Here is a 19,028-nt window from a genome sequence, read left to right as displayed (position 1 = left end):
TCATATCCTATCTTTTACCTAATACATATTTTTCAAATAATTACGTTTTCAAAGTCTTTCGAAACATTCGGTAGCAACAGATAATCCTTACTTAAGTTGGTAAGTCGTTACACCATTTTGCTGATAAATATAGTAGAGTAATTTCATGCAATGTCTTATATCTGATTCCTCTTGGTGATGAAAATATTAAGTCCAGATAATTACCTGCTAATCTCCTATTCATATAATTAGGAAATAAAATCCTACTACTCAAATACCCAGGCACTGTTCCATACAGTATCGAGTAAACCAAAGTACATAACTGGAGTGGAAGAGTGGCCTAGTGGTTAGGGTGGTGGACTTTGGTCCTGGGGAACTGAATTTGATTCCCACTTCAGGCACAGTCAGCTCCTTGTGACTCTGGGCAAGTCACTTAACCCTCCATTGCCCCATGTAAGCCGCATTGAGCCTGCCATGAGTGGGAAAGCGCAGGGTACAAATGTAACAAAAAAAAAATTCCCTTTGCCTCCACTGGAAGCCAGTATAATTCAACATACAAAGGGGTCACTCTTTCATATTTAGTTTTGGATAGAATCAATCTAGCCATTACATTTTGCGCAGATTGTGATCTCTTCTTTACTAAAGTGCTACAACTCACATATAAAACATGACAGTAATGTATCTGCAATAAAATCAAAGATTGCACTAACATTCCAAAATTATCCTTATTAAAACAATATGTCTCAATTTTATTTTGAACACTAAATGCTCTTTTAATCACAACCTGAGGCTGTTTTTCCAGGGACAAATGCTTATCCATCACAACACCTAGTATTTTTAATTGTGTTTCCATTTTCAGATAAGAACCATCAAAACCCAGTTATAATTCAGCAATATCAATATGGGGAGCTGTTATAATTAAAAATTTTGTTTGATCTCAGTTTGGCTTCAGATGTAAGCAGGCCGCCCATCTCTCTACTAAAACAATACTGCAATTAATAAATGAATTGACATCGTCCTCATCTTTTAAAAAAGGAAAATATAATGCAATATCATTCGCATAAGAGAAACAATACATACCCTCTTTTTCCATAAAAAACCCCCCAGGGTAGACATCAAGGCATTACATAATATTGAGGATGGGGGGAAACTTGTGGCATCCCACTATCTGCTTTCAACTCATTTGACGAAGCCTCATTCATCTTTATATTGTAGGATCTATACTTAATAAATCCTCTCATCTAATCCAGCACAACTTCCAATACCAAAGGAGCTCAAACCTCCAGAAGAATTCCATCACCAAATCAAAATGCAATATCAATATCTGTTGACCAAAACTCATATCTTTTCTAATATCACTTGTTAAAATACCCAGTAAAGTCTCTGAACTATAACTTCTTCCAAACCCTGACTGATTAGGATGCAATAAATTATACTGTTCTAGACTAGATAGTTTGTAAATTGAGTTGCAACAATGCCTCCTAATATGGAGAGGAATAGAGGCCACAGGTCTATAGTTTCCAACATCTCCCATATCACCCTTCTGATTCTTTGGAATAGGGGTAAGGATACATATATAGTAACATAGTAGATGACGGCAGAAAAAGACTTTTTGTGTATACCCTACCTTGATTTGTTATTGTCCTCTTCAGGGCACAGACCGTATAAGTCTGCCCAGCACTATCCCCGCCTCCCAACCACCAGTCCCGCCTCCCACCACCGGCTCTGGCACAGACCGTATAAGCCTGCTCAGCACTATCTCTGCCTCCCAACCACCAGCCCTGCTTCCCACCACCGGCTCTGCCACCCAATCTCGGCTAAGCTCCTGAGGATAAGACAACATTGCTTAGTAAGTCCAAAACTGAATCTTCCAATTTCAGAAACCCTAAAAATTCTTGGAGTTACTATTGATCGACACCTAACACTCGAGAATCATGCGAAAAACACAACCAAAAAGATGTTCCACTCAATGTGGAAATTAAAAAGAGACCTTTCTTCCTAAGGACCGTTTTCCGCAACCTGGTACAATCAATGGTACTCAGCCACATAGATTACTGCAACGCACTCTACCCTGGTTGCAAAGAGCAAATAATCAGACAGCCCAGAACACTGCAGCTAGACTAATATTTGGTAGAACAAAATATGAAAGTGCTAAACCCCTACGAGAAAAGCTACACTGGCTCCCACTTAAAGAACGCATCACATTCAAAACATGCACCCTAGTTCACAAAATGCTCCAGCCAACATGTCAGACCTGATAGACTTACCACCCAGGAATGCTAAAAAATCATCCCGCACATTCCTTACTCTTCACTTCCCCAACTGTAAAGGTCTAAAATACAAACTAATGCATGCGTCAACCTTCTCCTACCTGAGCACACAATTCTGGAATGCGCTGCCGCGCAACTTAAAAACGATCTATGAACTAACTACCTTCCGCAAACTACTGAAGACCCATCTCATTAACAAGGCATACCACAAAGATCAACAAATGTGAACTCCTATACATATCTCCAGAACTGTCTTACAATATTTGCTTGTTAAACTACTATCATGTTTTATCAATATCATGTTACCAAAGTTCCTTCTGTAATACTAAATATATATTTTTCTTATTTTCACCATTCATGGTGTATTGTAAGCTACATTGAGCCTGCAAAGAGGTGGGAAAATGTGGGATACCAATGCAACAAATAAATAAATAAATAACCCACTGCATTCCTAATTTCACATTGCCGTGCTGATTAGAATTACAAATGTTATTGCCAAAGCTTCAGAGTTGTATTATAATTGGTGTTTTAAATTAACACACATTTAAAGGATAAAATTAGATACAAAAAATAAAAATAGGAGGGAAGAGGTTTTCTGACTAATGATGTGTTATGCAGCAGCTATGCCATAAAATTAGCGCTGCTTTACTGAAGTCTTTCCTCCACTTGAAAGAATTTTTAATTCTGTGATTTGACAGCAGACTTTGTTGTACTTGAGTATGTGAATGCATGTATTAGTCTGCAAGCTGGTAGCTTTTTATAGTATTTTTTTCTTTTTTTGCCATTTTGGAATTATAGCAATCAAAAGCACCATTTTAATGGCTGAGGGCCCCTTTACCAAGCTGCAGCAAGAGGGCCTGCGCTGGCGTGTTTTTGATGCACGCTAAGGCCCCCCTTTACCACTGTAGGTAAAAGATAGGTCTTTCTTTTTTTAAAGAAATGGCCGTGTGATAAGTGAAGCCATTTCAGGGGGGAGCCCTTACCACCACCCACTGAGGTAACAGTAAAGGCTCCCGCGCTAACCCTGTGGTAACCAGGCAGCATGCGGCACTGCCTGATTACTGCCGGGTACACACTGGAGTTACAAAAATAAATATATGACGGCACGCAGGGGGGTGGGAAGTACCATTGGGTTGCTGTGGTAGCTCAGCAGTACTTCCTTTTTAGCGAGCGTTAAGCCTGTGTTCAGCTTACCACCGCTTTGTAAACGGGACACTGAATTAGCTTCTTCTTACTCCTGGATAAATGTCATCCCTTTGTCTTCACTCTTACAGCTCTGAAAATTGTCTTGCCCTACAGTGGAATTTTTGCCATTTCCTTTTCGCTAAGTGTAACAACTAATATCCATCAGTGTTTAGCCAAACCTTTTCAGGCCGGCATTCTAACCCAAATCTCTTCATCACTACCTTTCCCAGGTCCGGTACCAGAAGATTTGCTTTGTGCTTGAGAAGACCCATTGTAGCCTCCTTTGCTGTAATCTCCAGCTGCAGTTCCTTGTGTTAAGTCATCGTAACCTATCAGCACATCAAAAGACACAGAAAACCCCCCCCACAAAATTTAGCACAGCTCAACAGGAAAGGCAAATCAAATCAAGGACAAGCATATATAGGAAGTAGTACACCAATAATCTTACCTGTCCCATAACCATGTTGTCCATAACCACTCGCCTGCTGAAAGGGAGTGGAAGCGGTGTTCAAGTTCACCCCATGCTGTTTGGCTGATGCTGGCGGTACCTGGGGATCAACATGCAGAAGACAAATATTAACAATGAGAAGCCATCAACAAGCACACCAAGCTACATTTCTTTTTAAACAGACATTCACATACCACCACTGATGTGTTAAAGATACCAGTAAAGAAAGACCATATCACTTTTCCAGTTCTGAAGGTTGTCGAAAATAATGAATGCTTACGTCTGATGTTTATTTACCATGAACCATATCAGGTTGGCCAAGTCAGCTACCTGATTGGCTGAATGTTTAATTTTCAAGTGAGATAGACAGATCATATAAAATGTTATGAGAACAATATTGTAGTCTGAGTTTCTTTACTAAGAAAATTAATAAAATATTTAAAAAAAACATAGTGCCACAGGAGAATAATCATACATAGAAAATGAAGGCCGATAAAGACCATATGGCCTATCCATACCATCTACTATCTCTGCCTCTCCCTTAGAGATTCTATGTACTTGTCCCAATCTTTCTTGAATTCAGATAATAGTCCTCTCCACTACCTCCACACCTGGAAGTCATTTCATGTATTCACCACCCTTTTCATGAAGAAGTCTGTCCTCTTTCATCTTCAACTTATGCTGTCTTAGCTAAGCTATGAGGGCAATTAATGGAATGTCAGCCATACAAGCAAGAAAAGGGTGAAAAAACAGGACAGAATTCTTCTCTCTTTATTTTAAGTACTGTTCCAAAATACTCATAGCACAGGACTATAAACTCAGAGAGAGAAGACAAAGGAGCTTCTCCAGTAATTGAACTCAAGGCACAAATTAAGAAGAGGTGTGCCTGCCTCGTCCATTTGATTAACAAGAAAAAAAAAATCATCAAATTAAGGCCTAGAGGAATGGATTAGAAAGCTCAGAATGACTCTTTCTGTGGTCTGCTGTTGTTGATTCCTTGGCACATCATCCACATTCTGATATAATGACATCACCAAAAGATGAATGATATAGAAACAAACCTTACATTAGCCCTGGAGTTTTGTTTGACCCACACTTGCACACGGAAGTCATGTGACTCATCTATACTGACATACAAAACTAAAACACAGCTTACTTCTAACTATAATTTAATTTTCCTTGACCCGACAATAATCACAGCATCAAGTAGTGTCACTGCTGCAGTTTAGAGATCTTTAAGGTAAATATAACTCTAAGGCCATATGCCAAAGCTATAACCAGAGAGATATTTAGCCTTACTTACACCTACCTACCCTAAACAAACTCCCTGTGGAATGAAATAATTCTCTGATGCACTAAAGCAACAACTTTCATAGAATTGCTTTTTCAAGATCTGTTTATTGATCAAGATAAAGAAAACATTGTCAGCTCATAAAAAGGAGTGAGTGCAATTAAGTGATCACAGCCTCACATTATCAGTACAATATAAGAACATAAGAGCCATACTGGGTCAGACCAATGGTCCATCGTCCATCTAGCCCAATATCTTGTTTCCAATAGTAGCCATCCAGGTCAAAAGTACCTAACAAGATCCCAGAACAGTAAAACAGATTTTATGTTGCTTATCCTAGAAATAAGCAGCGGATTTTCCCAAGTTCATTTTAACAATGGCTCATTGACTTTTCTTTTAGGCAACTGTCCCAACATTTTTAAATCCTGCTAAGCTAACTGCTTGTACAACATTCTCTGGCAACAAATTCCAGAGTTTAATTACACATTGAGTGAAGAAATATTTTCTTTGGTTTGTTTTACATTTACTACTTATTAGCTTCATTGCGTACCCCCTAGTCCTAGTATTTTTGGAAACAGTAAACAAACGATTTACTTCTACCTGTTCCACTCCACTCAGTATTTTATAGACCTCTATCATATCTCCCCTCAGTCGTCTCTTCTTCAAGCTGAAGAGCCCTAGCTGCTTTAGACTTTCCTTATAGGGAAGTAGTCCCATTATCTCTATCGTTTTTTGTCACCCTTCTCTGTACATTTTCTATGTTCATATATGTTCATATAACTTTTATTGATTTTATATACTTTACAGAGATACCAGCACTGCATACTGTAATACAGCCAGTAATTACTTGATAAAGAAAGGAAAAACTACCACATCGATAGCAAAACATAATTGGCTTCATTAGACCTCTAACTGAAAAAGGGGGGGGGGTAGGAATAAGTGAAGTTTAACACCATTTTACAATAACATTTAAAAGTAAATTATGGTTCCGTAAGTCCCTTAATTTTATATCTCTGCAGCTATTTACCATCTAGGGAGGTCTGGAGTTGATCAGGAATATAATATACATATTTTACCTGATTTAATCTAACAATACATTTGCAAGAGTATGCCAGGAGGAAAGAGCCCCCTAATTCCAAAACTATAGACCTCATAGAAAGAATTTTTTTTTGCTTTTCCTGAGTAAATTTACTCACATCTGGGTAGAGCCAGATTTTCTGGCCCGCAAATATCCGGTTGGATGATTTAAAGTAAAGACGCATTATTGCGTTTAAGTCCTGCTGAAAAACAAATGAGGCAATCAAGGTCCCTCTTTCAGGTGCTTCAATTGTCTGTTCCAAAATGGCTGTAACATTTTTTAAGTCTGTTGGGCTTTCTGTATCCTTTCTTTTCATCGTAGTTGGTATATAATAAATCTTATTCAATGGGGGAAACACTTCTTGAGGAAATTGCAAATTTTCTTTCAAATATCTACAAAACATATCTTTTGGTGATACACCCAACATCCTTGGAAAATTTAAGACTCAAAGGTTTAATCTCCTATTATAATTCTCAACTTGTTCTAACTTCCTTCCTAAGTCCATGGTATCCTTAATCACAGCCACCTTGAATTCATCTATTTGCTTGGTCTCTTTCTGTAAGGCCTCACTTTTTAATGAGAAATCTTGATTCACAGTATCTAGGGAGCTCTTCACCTCCTGTACTTTTAAACTCAATGACTTTACCTCCTCCGATGATTGTTTCAGGGTTATGTCCATTTCCAATAACTTCTTCCAGATCCTATCCAAGCCCACCTCCATTTCTCCTGCAACCCCAGTTGTTTTTTGAGAGTCAAGCTTCCCTCTGGGCTCCTCGGTTTCGCCCCTTCCGGGTTCCGAGACCCCGCTCGACTCAGCGTTGTCGCAGGGCAAGGAGGCGTCGCAGAGTTTGGCGGGGAGAAAGATATCTCAGTTTCCAGTGGGGGAGCCTCTTCACCGGCTCGCCCCGCTAAGGACTCCGCTCCGCTTCTTTAGGACAAGGCGGGGAAGAAGCGCTCCAAACCAACCGCTACCGGAGTGGACGTTACCGGAGGTAAGGGATCTCCCCGGAGCGTCCCTTTTTGTTTCGTATGCGGCATAGTTGAAAAATACAAGCAAAAATCTACTAATAGTGGCAGTTGAGGACAGGAGCTTGCTTCCTACGATACCGCTTACGGCGCCATCTTAACACGCCCCCGTACATTTTCTAATTCTGCTACATCTTTCTGTAGATATGCTGACTAGAACTGCACAAAGTATTCAAGTTTTTGTCTCACCATGGAGTGATACAAAAGCATTATAATATTCTCATTTTTATTTTCCATTCCTTTCCTAATAGTTCCTGACATTCTATTTGCTTTCTTAGCCGCCGCTGCACAGAGAAGCGGAGGGTTTCAACATTACCATCAACGATGACACCTATATCCTTGTTCCCTGATTCCTAAAGTGGAACCTTACATCACTTAGCTATAGTTTGGGTTCCTCTTTCCCACATGAACATAAAAATATTCATACTGTGTCAGATCAACGGTCTATCTAGCCCAGTATTCTGCTACCATCAATGGCCAATCCAGGTCACAAGTACCTGGCAGAAACCAATTAGTAACACCATTCCACACTACCAATCCCAGGGGCAAGCAGTAGCTTCCCCCATGTCCATCTCAATAACAGACTATGGACGTTTCCTCCAGGAACTTGTCCAAACTTTTTAAAAGCCCAGATATGTTAACCGCCGTTACCACATCCTCCGGCAACAAGTTCTAGAGCTTAGCTATTCTTTAAGTGAAAAAATATTTCCTTCTATTTGTTTTAAAAGTATTTTCATGTAATTTCATTGAGTGTCCCCCTGGTCTTTGCGCTCTATGAATGAGTGAAAAATCGATTCACCTCCATCCGCTCCACAACACTCAGGATAATGTAGACTTCAATCATAACCCCACCCCCCAGCAGTCTCTTTTCCAAGATGAAGAACCCTAACCTCTTTAGCCTTTCCCTCATATGGGAGCAGTTCCATTCCCTTTATCATTCTGGTAGCTTTTCTTTGAACCTTTTCTAATTCAGTTATATATTTTTTGAGATACGGTGACCAGAACTGAACACAACACTCAAGGTGAAGTCGCACCATGGAGTGATACATAGGCATTCTAATATCCTTGGTCTTATTTTGCATCCATTTCCTAATAATTCCTAGCATCCTGTATGCTTTTTTGGCCATCGCCACACACCGGGCAGAAGATTTCAGAGTATTGTCTACAATGACACCTAGGTCTTTTTCTTGAGTGCTGACTCCTAAAGTGAACCCTAGTATCAGATAACTATGATTCAGATTATTCTTCCCAATGTGCATCACTTTGCATTTGTCTATATTAAATTTCATCTGCCATTTTGATGCCCAGTCTAACAGTTTCCTAAGGTCTTCCCGCAATTTTTCACAATCCGCATGCATTTTGACAACTTTGAATAGTTTCGTGTCATCTGCAAATTTAATCCCCTTCCTCATCGTCCAATTTCCAGATCATTTATAAATAAGTTAAACAGCACTGGTCCCAGTACATATCCCTGTGGCACTCCACTATTCATCCTCTTCCATTGAGAAAAATAGCCATTTAACCCTACACTCTGTTTTCTGTCCAATAACCAATTCACATCCCATGGCGCCTTACTTTTCTCAGGAGTCTCTCATGAGGTACTTTGTCAAAAGCTTTCTTAAAATCTAGATACACTACATCAACTGGGGCTCACCTTAATCAACATGTTTATTCACACCTTCAAAGAAATTAAGCAAATTGATGAGGCAAGACCTCCCTTGGCCGAATCCATGCTGACTCTGTCCCATTAAACCATGTTTGTCTGTAATTTTATTTTTTATAATAGTTTCCACTATTTTCCCCAGTACTGAAGTCAGGCTTACCAGTCTGTAATTTCAAGGATCACCCCTGGAACTCTTTTTAAAAATTGGAATTACATTGGCCACCCTCCAGTCTTCAGGAACTATGGTAAAATTATGTATAATCATACCTGATAATTTTCTTTCCATTAATCATAGCTGATCAATCCATAGACTGGTGGGTTGTGTCCATCTACCAGCAGGTGGAGATAGAGAGCAAACTTTTGCCTCCCTATATGTGGTCATGTGCTGCCGGAAACTCCTCAGTATGTCGATATCAAAGCTCCATCCGCAGGACTCAGCACTTAGAGAATTACACCCACGAAGGGACACTCTGCCCAGCTCACCACCGCCGAAACGGGGGAGGGGAATTAACCCAGCTCATCCCCACACAAGTGGGGGAGGGGAATCCGTCCAGCTCATCCCCGCGGAGCGGGGGAGGGACACCACACCCGCCGATGCGGGGGGATCTGGCTTATCCTGCAACCGCAACCGCGGGAGGAGCTGACTGACCCTAACACCGCCGAAGCGGGAGGGGTACAAAGCTGCCCTACAGCCGCACGAAGCGGGAGGGAGTGCCGGCAGAATTTATGTCTCAATCCAGCCCCGTAAAATGGAGGGGAGAGGAATGCAGCAGCTCACTGTAACACAAACTCGTCTCAACTCTTGAAGAATCCAAGTGAAAGAACTTGAACACGAAGTCTTTCTGAAATAACTGAAGACTAAACTTGAACCTGAAATGCAACCAGAATAAAAACAGAACAGATATCTGGGAGGGGCTATGGATTGATCAGCTATGATTAATGGAAAGAAAATTATCAGGTATGATTATACATAATTTTACCTTCCATATCATCAAGCTGATCAATCCATAGACTGGTGGGATGTACCGAAGCAGTACTCACCCAGGGCGGGACATTGAAATCCCTGACCTCAACATTGAAGCTCCAAACCGGGCCTCCGCCCGTGCAGCCACAGTCAAACGGTAATGCTTGGAGAATGTATGAGCCGAAGCCCAAGTTGCCGCCTTGCATATCTCTTCCAAGGAGACGGATCCGGCCTCTGCCATCGAGGCCGCCTGAGCTCTCGTGGAGTGAGCCTTCAGCTGGATAGGCGGCACCTTCCCCGCGGCCACATAAGCCGCTGCAATGGCTTCCTTGACCCATCTTGCCACTGTAGGCTTAGCAGCCTGCAGACCCTTACGAGGACCTGCAAACAGGACAAACAGATGATCCGATTTCCGGAAATCATTGGTCACTTCCAAGTATCTGAAGATGACTCGTCTCACATCCAGATATTTAAGAGCAGAGTACTCCTCTGGGTAGTCCTCCCTACGAAAGGAAGGGAGACAGAGCTGCTGATTCACATGGAAGCGAGAAACAATCTTGGGCAGGAAGGAAGGCACTGTGCGAATAGTCACTCCTGCCTCAGTGAACTGCAGAAAAGGCTCTCGACATGAGAGCGCCTGGAGCTCGGAAACTCTTCTGGCTGAAGTGATAGCCACCAAAAAGACTGCTTTCAACGTCAGGTCTTTCAGAGATGCCCTCGACAAGGGTTCAAAAGGCGGCTTCTGCAATGCTCTTAGCACCAGGTTGAGATTCCACGCAGGCACCACTGAGTGCAGAGGAGGGCGCAGGTGATTAACTCCCTTGAGAAAGCGCACCACATCTGGCTGCGAAGCCAGGGAAGCACCCTTCAGGCGGCCCCTGAAGCAAGCCAGAGCCGCTACCTGGACTTTAAGGGAACTGAGCGACAGGCCTTTCTCCAGACCTTCTTGCAGGAACGCCAACACTGAAGAAATTGGAGCAGTGAAGGGAGAAAGTGAGCCTGCTTCACACCATGCTGCAAAGATACGCCAAACCCTGGCGTAAGCAGTAGAAGTAGAGCGTTTCCTCGCTCTCAGCATAGTGGCGATGACCTTGTCTGAGAAGCCCTTCTTCCTCAGACGCTGCCGCTCAATAGCCAGGCCGTAAGACCAAAGGGAGAGGGATCCTCCATCACCACGGGACCCTGATGTAACCGGCCCTGCTCCACTGACAGCCGCAGAGGATCGTCGACTGAGAGCCTGATCAAGTCCGCATACCAGGGACGTCTGGGCCAATCCGGACCCACCAGGATTACCCTGCCGGGATGCTTTGCCACCCGGTCTAGCACCCTGCCCAACATGGGCCAGGGCGGGAACACATAGAGGAGCTCTTGTGTCGGCCACTGTTGGAGAAGAGCATCTACTCCCAGGGATCGAGGGTCCCGTCCTCTGCTGAAAAAGCGCGGCACTTGGCAATTGGCCGATGACGCCATCAGATCTAGGCTCGGCTGGCCCCAGCGCTTCGTGATGTCCAAGAACGCCTGAGCAGATAGTTGCCACTCTCCGGGCTCCAAGGTATGGCGACTGAGAAAGTCCGCCTTGACATTCATGACTCCGGCAATGTGGGCCGCTGAAAGCTGCTCCAGGTTCGCTTCCGCCCACTGGCAAAGACTCATAGCCTCCTTGGCTAGAGGGGCGCTCTTGGTACCTCCCTGGCGGTTGATATAGGCCACAGCCGTGGCATTGTCCGACAGGACCCGTACAGGCTACAACACCAGTACCGGGATGAACTCCAATAACACCAACCGAATGGCTCTGAGTTCCAGGAGGTTGATAGACCACTTGCCTCTGCAGGAGACTAGAGCCCCTGCGCTGTCCTTCCCATGCAGTGGGCTCCCCAGCCCATCAAAGAGGCGTCTGTCGTGACGACAATCCACTCCGGGGTCACCAGAGGCAATCCTGCAGACAACTTGTCTGTCTGCGTCCACCAGCTCAGCGCCTTGCGCACTGCTGGGTCCACGGGAAGGCGCACAGCATAATCCTCCGACATCGGAGTCCAGCGCAGCAGCAGAGATAGCTGTAGTGGTCTCATATGAGCCCTGGCCCAGGGCACTACTTCCATCGTGGCCGTCATAGAGCCCAACAGCTGCACGTAGTCCCCAAGCCCGAATAGGAGAGGCTACTAGGAACTAGTCCACCTGAGCCTGAAGCTTGACAATCCGATTGTCTGGCAGGAACACTCTGCCCACTTGGGTGTCGAATCGAACTCCCAGATACACCAGGGACTGAGTCGGGCGCAGCTGGCTCTTCTTCCAGTTGATGATCCATCCCAGGGAGCTCAAAAGAGCAAGTACCCGGTCCATAGCTTTGCCGCACTCTGCATAAGAGGGGGCTCGGATCAACCAGTCGTCCAGATAAGGATGGACTTGTACTCCTTCCTTTAGCAGGAAGGCCGCTATGACCCCCATTACTTTGGAAAAGGTCCGCGGAGCAGTAGCCAACCCGAAAGGGAGGGCTCTGAACTGGAAGTGTCGTCTCAGGACTGTAAAACGCAGAAAGCGTTGGAGAGGAGGCCAGATGGGAATATGCAGGTACGCTTCCTTGATGTCCAAGGAAGCCAAGAACTCTCCTGCCTTCACTGCCGCTATAACAGAGCGGAGAGTCTCCATGCGAAAGTGCCTCACTTTCCAGGCCCGATTGACCCCTTTGAGGTCGAGGATAGGCCGGACAGAACCTCCTTTCTTTGGAACCACAAAGTAAATGGAGTAACGTCCCTTGCCAATCTGATTTTTTGGCACCGGAACGACCGCACCCAGGCGGATCAGGTTGTCCAAGGTCTGCTGCACTGCCACAGCTTGACCGGAGACTTGCAGGGAGAGAGTACAAACCCGTCTCTTAAGGGTTGGCAGAACTCTAGCTTGTAGCCGTCTCTGATGACTTCCAGCACCCACGCGTCTGAAGTTATAGTGGTCCACTCGCCCAGAAACGAGGACAGCCGTCCTCCAATCTGCACTGGGGCGTGGACCAAGGCCCCGTCATTGGGTACGAGACCCTGGGGGAGGACCGGAGGGAGCACCTCCGGGACGGCGGTCTCTGCGAAAGGAATGCTGCTTGGGGGAGAAATTCCTCTTGAAGGAAGAGGGGGCAGAGGAACCCGACTTGCCCGGGCGGTACCGACGGGCTTCCAGCCACCGTCCTCTGGAGGTACCGGGACGAGTACTAGCCCGAGCCCTGACCTCTGGTAATTTCTTGCCCTTAGACGTGCCGAGATCGGTCACGATTTTGTCCAGCTCGACCCCAAAGAGCAGCTTGCCTTTAAAAGGCAATCTAGCCAGGCGGGATTTAGAGGCGTGGTCAGCAGACCAATGTTTCAGCCAAAGCCACCGCCGCGCAGAGACTGTCTGAGCCATGCCTTTAGCTGAGGCTCTCAAGACATCATACAGCAAGTCTGCCAAATAGGCTAAGCCCGATTCCAGGGCCGGCCAATCAGCCCTCAAGGAAAGATCCGAGGGGGAAGCCCGCTGCACCATAGTCAGGCACGCCCTGGCCACATAGGAGCCGCAAACTGAGGCCTGCAAACTTAAAGCAGCTGCCTCAAAGGACGACCTTAAGGCCGCCTCCAATCTTCTGTCTTGGGCGTCCTTTAGGGCCGTGCCACCTTCCACCGGCAACGCCGTTTTCTTAGTCACCGCAGTGATTAAAGAATCCACGGTAGGCCACAGATAGGCCTCACGTTCACTCACAGCCAAAGGATAGAGGCGGGACATAGCCCTAGCCACTTTAAGGCTCGTTTCCGGGACATCCCATTGAGCCGCAATTAAGGTGTGCATGGCATCATGCACGTGGAAGGATCTAGGCGGGCGCTTCGTCCCCAGCATAATGGCAGAGCCAACAGGGGCTGAGGGAGAGACGTCCTCCGGAGAGGAAATCTTCAAAGTGTCCATGGCCTGTAAAAACAGGTTGGGCAAATCCTCTGGGCTAAAAAGCCGCGCTGCAGAGGGGTCATCCGCTCCATCCGAGCGGGGATCTATCTCCTCCAAGGAATCCGCAAAGGACCGTTGGGAGACCTCAGACACGCTGCCCTCATCTACATCGGAGGAGACAAAGTCCTCCAAGGCCTGGAAATCAACCCGAGGGCGTTTACCTCTGGGAACCTCAACCTCTTTATCAGAAGAGGGAGCAGGGGCAGCGTTTTGCATGAGGAAAGCCTGATGCAGCAGCAAAACAAACTCGGGGGAGAAACCCCCCAGACTGTGCACTTCCGCAGCCTGGGCAACAGCCCTAGATGCACTCTCAACCGGCGCTCGCAATAGCGGGGGAGAGACATGCTGCGCATCCAAAATGGCGTCCGGCGCGAAACTCCGCGAAGGAGCCGCGCGGGAAGAACGGCGCTTAACTTTAGCCGCTTGTGCCGTCGCCCAAATTAAGGGCGTTCATGGCATTGTCTCCAACCTCAAGGGCGGCCCACGAAGAAGCCGTCCGAGCGCGTGGCCGGCCAAGATGGCGGAGGCGAGGAGCGGGGGATGGGCGTTTATGGCGGGAAAAAACCGCCACGCCGGAGGAACGACCGGGACATTCATCGGTCACTAAACTGTCACCCATCAAGGGCGAATCAGGTTGTAAAACCCCCGCATCCCCTCTAGAAGCGCTCCAGCGATCCGGGGAGCGACCCTTTGCGCCCTCGCCCTCCGACGCCATATGCCACGAGGAGAAGAATCGGGGAACCCCCTGCCCGCTATAAAAAGGTAAAATTACCTGCTTGCCGCTCCGAGCTGCAACGAACTGGTGTCCCAGTGAGTAGCTGCAATGAACGTTTAAAGAAACGTCGAATTAAACGCCTTTAAAGACGTTGAAAAATTTTTTTTTTTTTTAAACGGAGCCAGTGGGAGGGGGGAGAAAAGGAGGGACCTGGCACCACCAGGTTTGCACTTGCTCAAAAGAGCCCTCAACCCCAGGCCTCAACAAAACCTAAGGATTAGGCTTGGAGGCCTAGCCAGAGCTGCTGCTGTGTGTGACCACCACCTGCTGAGATAGAGAACATACTGAGGAGTTTCCGGCAGCACATGACCACATATAGGGAGGCAAAAGTTTGCTCTCTATCTCCACCTGCTGGTAGATGGACACAACCCACCAGTCTATGGATTGATCAGCTTGATGATATGGAAGGTCGATTTTAACAACAGGTTACAGATCACTAGCAGCAGATCAGCAATGTTATGTTTCAGTTCTTTCAATACCCTGGGGTGTATACCATCTGATTCAGGTGATTTATCACTCTTTGTCAATTTTACTCAGTACATCTTTCAAGTTCACCAAAATCTCTTTCAGTTCCTCCACATTGTCACTCGTGAACACCATTTCCAGTATAGGTAGATCTCTTACATCTTCTTCCATCAAAGCCAAAGCAAAGAATTCATTCAATCTCTCCACTATGGCCTTCTTCTCCCTGAGTGCTCCTTCCTGATCTAACAGTCCCCACAGATTCTCTCGCAGTCTTTCTGCATCTGATATACCTGACAAAAGTGTTACTATGAGTTTTCATCTCAGCGGCAAGTTTTTCTTCATATTCTCATTTTTTAAAAATTATTCTTTATTAGTTTCTTACAGTTTACAAAATAAACTTATAAGTTGCAACACAGCAGTAATTACAAAAGTAAGTAGTAATAGCCAGAATTATTAACAACAAAATCTTTGTATCAATTGTAAAGAAATAAAAAGATATACTAAAGGCAAATACTCAGCTTCCTTAAACCACCATCAGTTTGGGAGGAGTACTCAAATAAGGAGTCTAATGACATATAGGTAAAAGGAAAAATGGCCTGATCCACAAATCCCCTGTATCTTTATATTTCCCTTAGAACCTTTACACCAACTATCTGGGCAATTTCTTATTTTCTATGAACTTTTTAAGCTGATCTGGATCAAAGAAAATATATTTATTCCCCATGTACTTTATACAACATTTGCAAGGGTATGCTAACAAGAAGGTAGCTCCTAAAGATCTAACTTCTTCTCTATAAGCTAGGAAAGTTCTTCTTCGATCCTGCGTAGTTCTCATCACATCTGGAAAGATCCACACTTTTTGTCCACAAAATAATTTTTGTGAATTTTTGAAGTATAATTTCAAAAGAGCCTTCAAGTCTTGTTCAAAAACAAACGATATCAGTAAAGTCCTTCGAGTAGACACTTCTGAAATAGATTCCTCCAATAAAGCTGAAATATCTTGAAGATTTAATTCAGGATTTTGATCATTAACTATTGGATTCACCTCAGACTGTTTAGATTCTGGAAGGTAATAAATTCTATTAATTGGCGGAATAGCAGACTGTGGGTATGCCAGAATTTCAAGAAGATATTTAAGAAAATCCATTGGTGAAATTCCAATAGAAATAGGAAAATTTAAAATCCTAAGATTTAGTCGTCTATTATAGTTCTCTAGCTTGTTCCAGCTTTGAAGCAACTTTCATTTTATCCACTATTAACATATCTAACATTTTTAAGAGATGTCATATCAGTTTGTATTTGAATGTTTTGAGTTTTCGCTTCTTGTTTAACAGTCTCCAAAGCCAGCGATAAAGAATCTACTTTATTTATTAATAAAGCAGTGTCTTGGGATGTTTTAGCAACTGCCTTGGTTAAATTTTGTATCGCTGCCCTGATAGTTTGTAAGGTTACCGCTTGGGGAGCAGCGAGCTCCATGATCGTCTTTTCTGCTGCTTGGGGCTGTGCACCACCGTCAGAGGCCCTTCGGTCACCGACTTCCGATTCCGTTGAGACCTCCTGCATGGCCCGAAGATTAGCAGGACAAAGCGGTTGACTAAGTTCCGGCGGGGATAGCGATGTTTCAGCCCCTAATGGAGACGCCGCTCCTCCGGACGTTCCAACTGCGGGGTCCCTCTCGCCGGTTCCAACTGGGGTGCTCGATAAGAAGCGTTGCAGCGTTTGCTGAGTGGGGGTAGGTATAAGGGCTGATGATTGGAAACCCTTAACCACCCCCTTTCTCTTAGTATGAGGCATATTGTGAAAGAATTCAAAGAAAAATCGGAGAATTACAGCGCACTCCTCCGACGCCCTCTCAAGCTCAGATCGCCATCTTGACTCCTCCCTTCATATTCTCATTTAACCTTCTTTATCAATGCTTTGATCCGTTGGGAAACAGTGATCATAAAATGATCAAATCTGAACTATCTTGAGTGAAGTCACCAAGGAATTTTACTGTAGCTGCTTTTAGTTTTCGAAAGGACGACTGACAAAATGAGGAAAATGGTTAAAAAGGAGCTGAAAAGGTCAGATGCAAAGTTTAGGATTTTAAATTGGGCATGGATGTTGTTTAAAAATACCATCGTGGGAATCCAGACTAGATGTATTCCACATATTAACAAAGGTAGACAAAAAGAGCAAACAACAGCCAGTATGGTTAAAAGGTGAGGTGAAAGAGGCTACTAGAGCCAAGAGAACATCCTTCACAAAAATAGAAAAAGGATCTGAATGAAGAAAATAAGAAGCAACATAAGAAACTGTCAAGTCAGATGCAAAGCATTGATAAAGAAGGAGTGGAGGAGTGGCCTAGTGCTTAGGGTGGTGGACTTTGGTCCTGGGGAACTGAGGAACTGAGTTCGATTCCCACTTCAGGCAGAGGCAGCTCCTTGTGACTCTGGGCAAGTCACTTAACCCTCCATTGCCCCATGTAAGCCGCATTGAGCCTGCCATGAGTGGGAAAGTGTGGGGTACAAATGTAACAAAAATAAAATAAAAATAAATGAGAATATGAAGAAAAAAATTGCCGCTGAATCTGTTGCTGTAATTTCAGCTGCTTCTGCTCAATCAAGAAAAGATTTTTTGAAAAGGTGAGGTTGCACCATGGAGCAATATAGAGGCATAATCATATTTTTGGTCGTATTTTGTATCCCTTTCCTAATAATTTCTAGCATCTTACTTGCTTTTTTGGCAGCCTCTGAGTGAATTCTATTTAAACATAGTAAACATAGTAGATGACGGCAGAAAAAGACCTGCACGGTCCATCCAGTCTGCCCAAGAAGATAAATTCATATGTGCTACTTTTTTATTTGTACTGTCCTCTTCAGTGCACAGACCGTATAAGTCTGGCCAGCCCTATCCCCGCCTCCAAACTACCAGTCCCGCCTCCCACCACCAGCTCTGGCACAGACCGTATAAGTCTGCCCAGCACTATCCCTGCCTCCCACCACCGGCTCTGGCACAGACCGTATAAGTCTGCCCAGCACTATCCCCGCCTCCCAACCACCAGCTCTGCCACCCATTCTAGGCTAAGCTCCTGAGGATCCCTTCCTTCTGCACAGGATTCCTTTATGTTTATCCCATGCATGTTTGAATTCCGTTACCGTTTTCATCTCCACCACCTCCCGCGGGAGGGCATTCCAAGCATCCACCACCCTCTCCGTGTCATCTGTCAGTCAACTGATTTCTGATCCTAGTTCACCATTTTGGGACCCACTCCCCAAGGAACTCAGTTTACTTATAAGCATCCTATGAATAACACGATCAAAGGCTTTGCTGAAATCTAAGTGGACCACAACCAGTGCATACCCTTGATCTAGTTCTTTAGCGTATACCCTTGATCTAGTTCAAAGAAATCAATCAGATTCATTTGGCATGATCTTCTTTTGGTAAAACTATGTTGACTCAGATCTTGCAAACAATTTGATTCTAGAATGTTCACTATCCTTTCCTTATGCAGTGTCTCCCTGTATTTTGCCACCACCAATTAAAGGTTTATCAGACTGCAGTTTCCCACCTCTTGTGTTACCACTTTTATGAAGAGCAATCACATCATCCCTTCTCCTGTCCATTGGAACCCCTGTCTCCAAGGATCTGTTAAATATATTCATTAGAGGACCTACCAGAACTTCTCAGAGTTCTCTCAGTATCCTAGCATATACCTAATCCAGCCCCATAGATCTGTCCACTTTTAGCTTTGGAAGTTGGAAGTAACATTTTATACCATGAATAGTGAGGTATCTACTCCACTCTCTTAGGGGCCTTGGCCAATCATTTCAGGTCCTTCTCCAATATTTTTCTCTGTGAACACTGAACAGCAATATTTGTTTAGCATTTCCACCTTTTCCTCATCACTCCTTAGAATATTTGAATCTTGCCTTCTGGCCTTCC

The 19,028-nt window shown here is 44.6% G+C and overlaps 1 protein-coding gene across 4 annotated transcripts in view; it reads right to left on the bottom strand.

Annotated features, from left to right (window-relative positions):
• LOC115462835 (ubiquitin-associated protein 2-like) overlaps positions 1-19,028 on the bottom strand; it is a 473,475-nt gene that overhangs the window by 37,712 nt on the left and 416,735 nt on the right. For all 4 annotated transcript variants that reach the window (XM_030192869.1, XM_030192870.1, XM_030192871.1 and 1 more), the window contains 2 exons: positions 3,883-3,982; positions 3,656-3,763 (listed from right to left, as the gene is read on the bottom strand). In XM_030192869.1, coding sequence (XP_030048729.1) covers positions 3,656-3,763; positions 3,883-3,982 — 208 coding nt within the window. The remainder of the gene's footprint in view (positions 1-3,655; positions 3,764-3,882; positions 3,983-19,028) is intronic.

Source organism: Microcaecilia unicolor, chromosome 2 (genome assembly GCF_901765095.1).
Source record: "Microcaecilia unicolor chromosome 2, aMicUni1.1, whole genome shotgun sequence".
In the NCBI taxonomy this organism is placed as follows: domain Eukaryota; kingdom Metazoa; phylum Chordata; class Amphibia; order Gymnophiona; family Siphonopidae; genus Microcaecilia; species Microcaecilia unicolor.
Note: the sequence above shows the minus strand (reverse complement) of the source record. Positions and strands in the feature narration are given on the sequence as shown.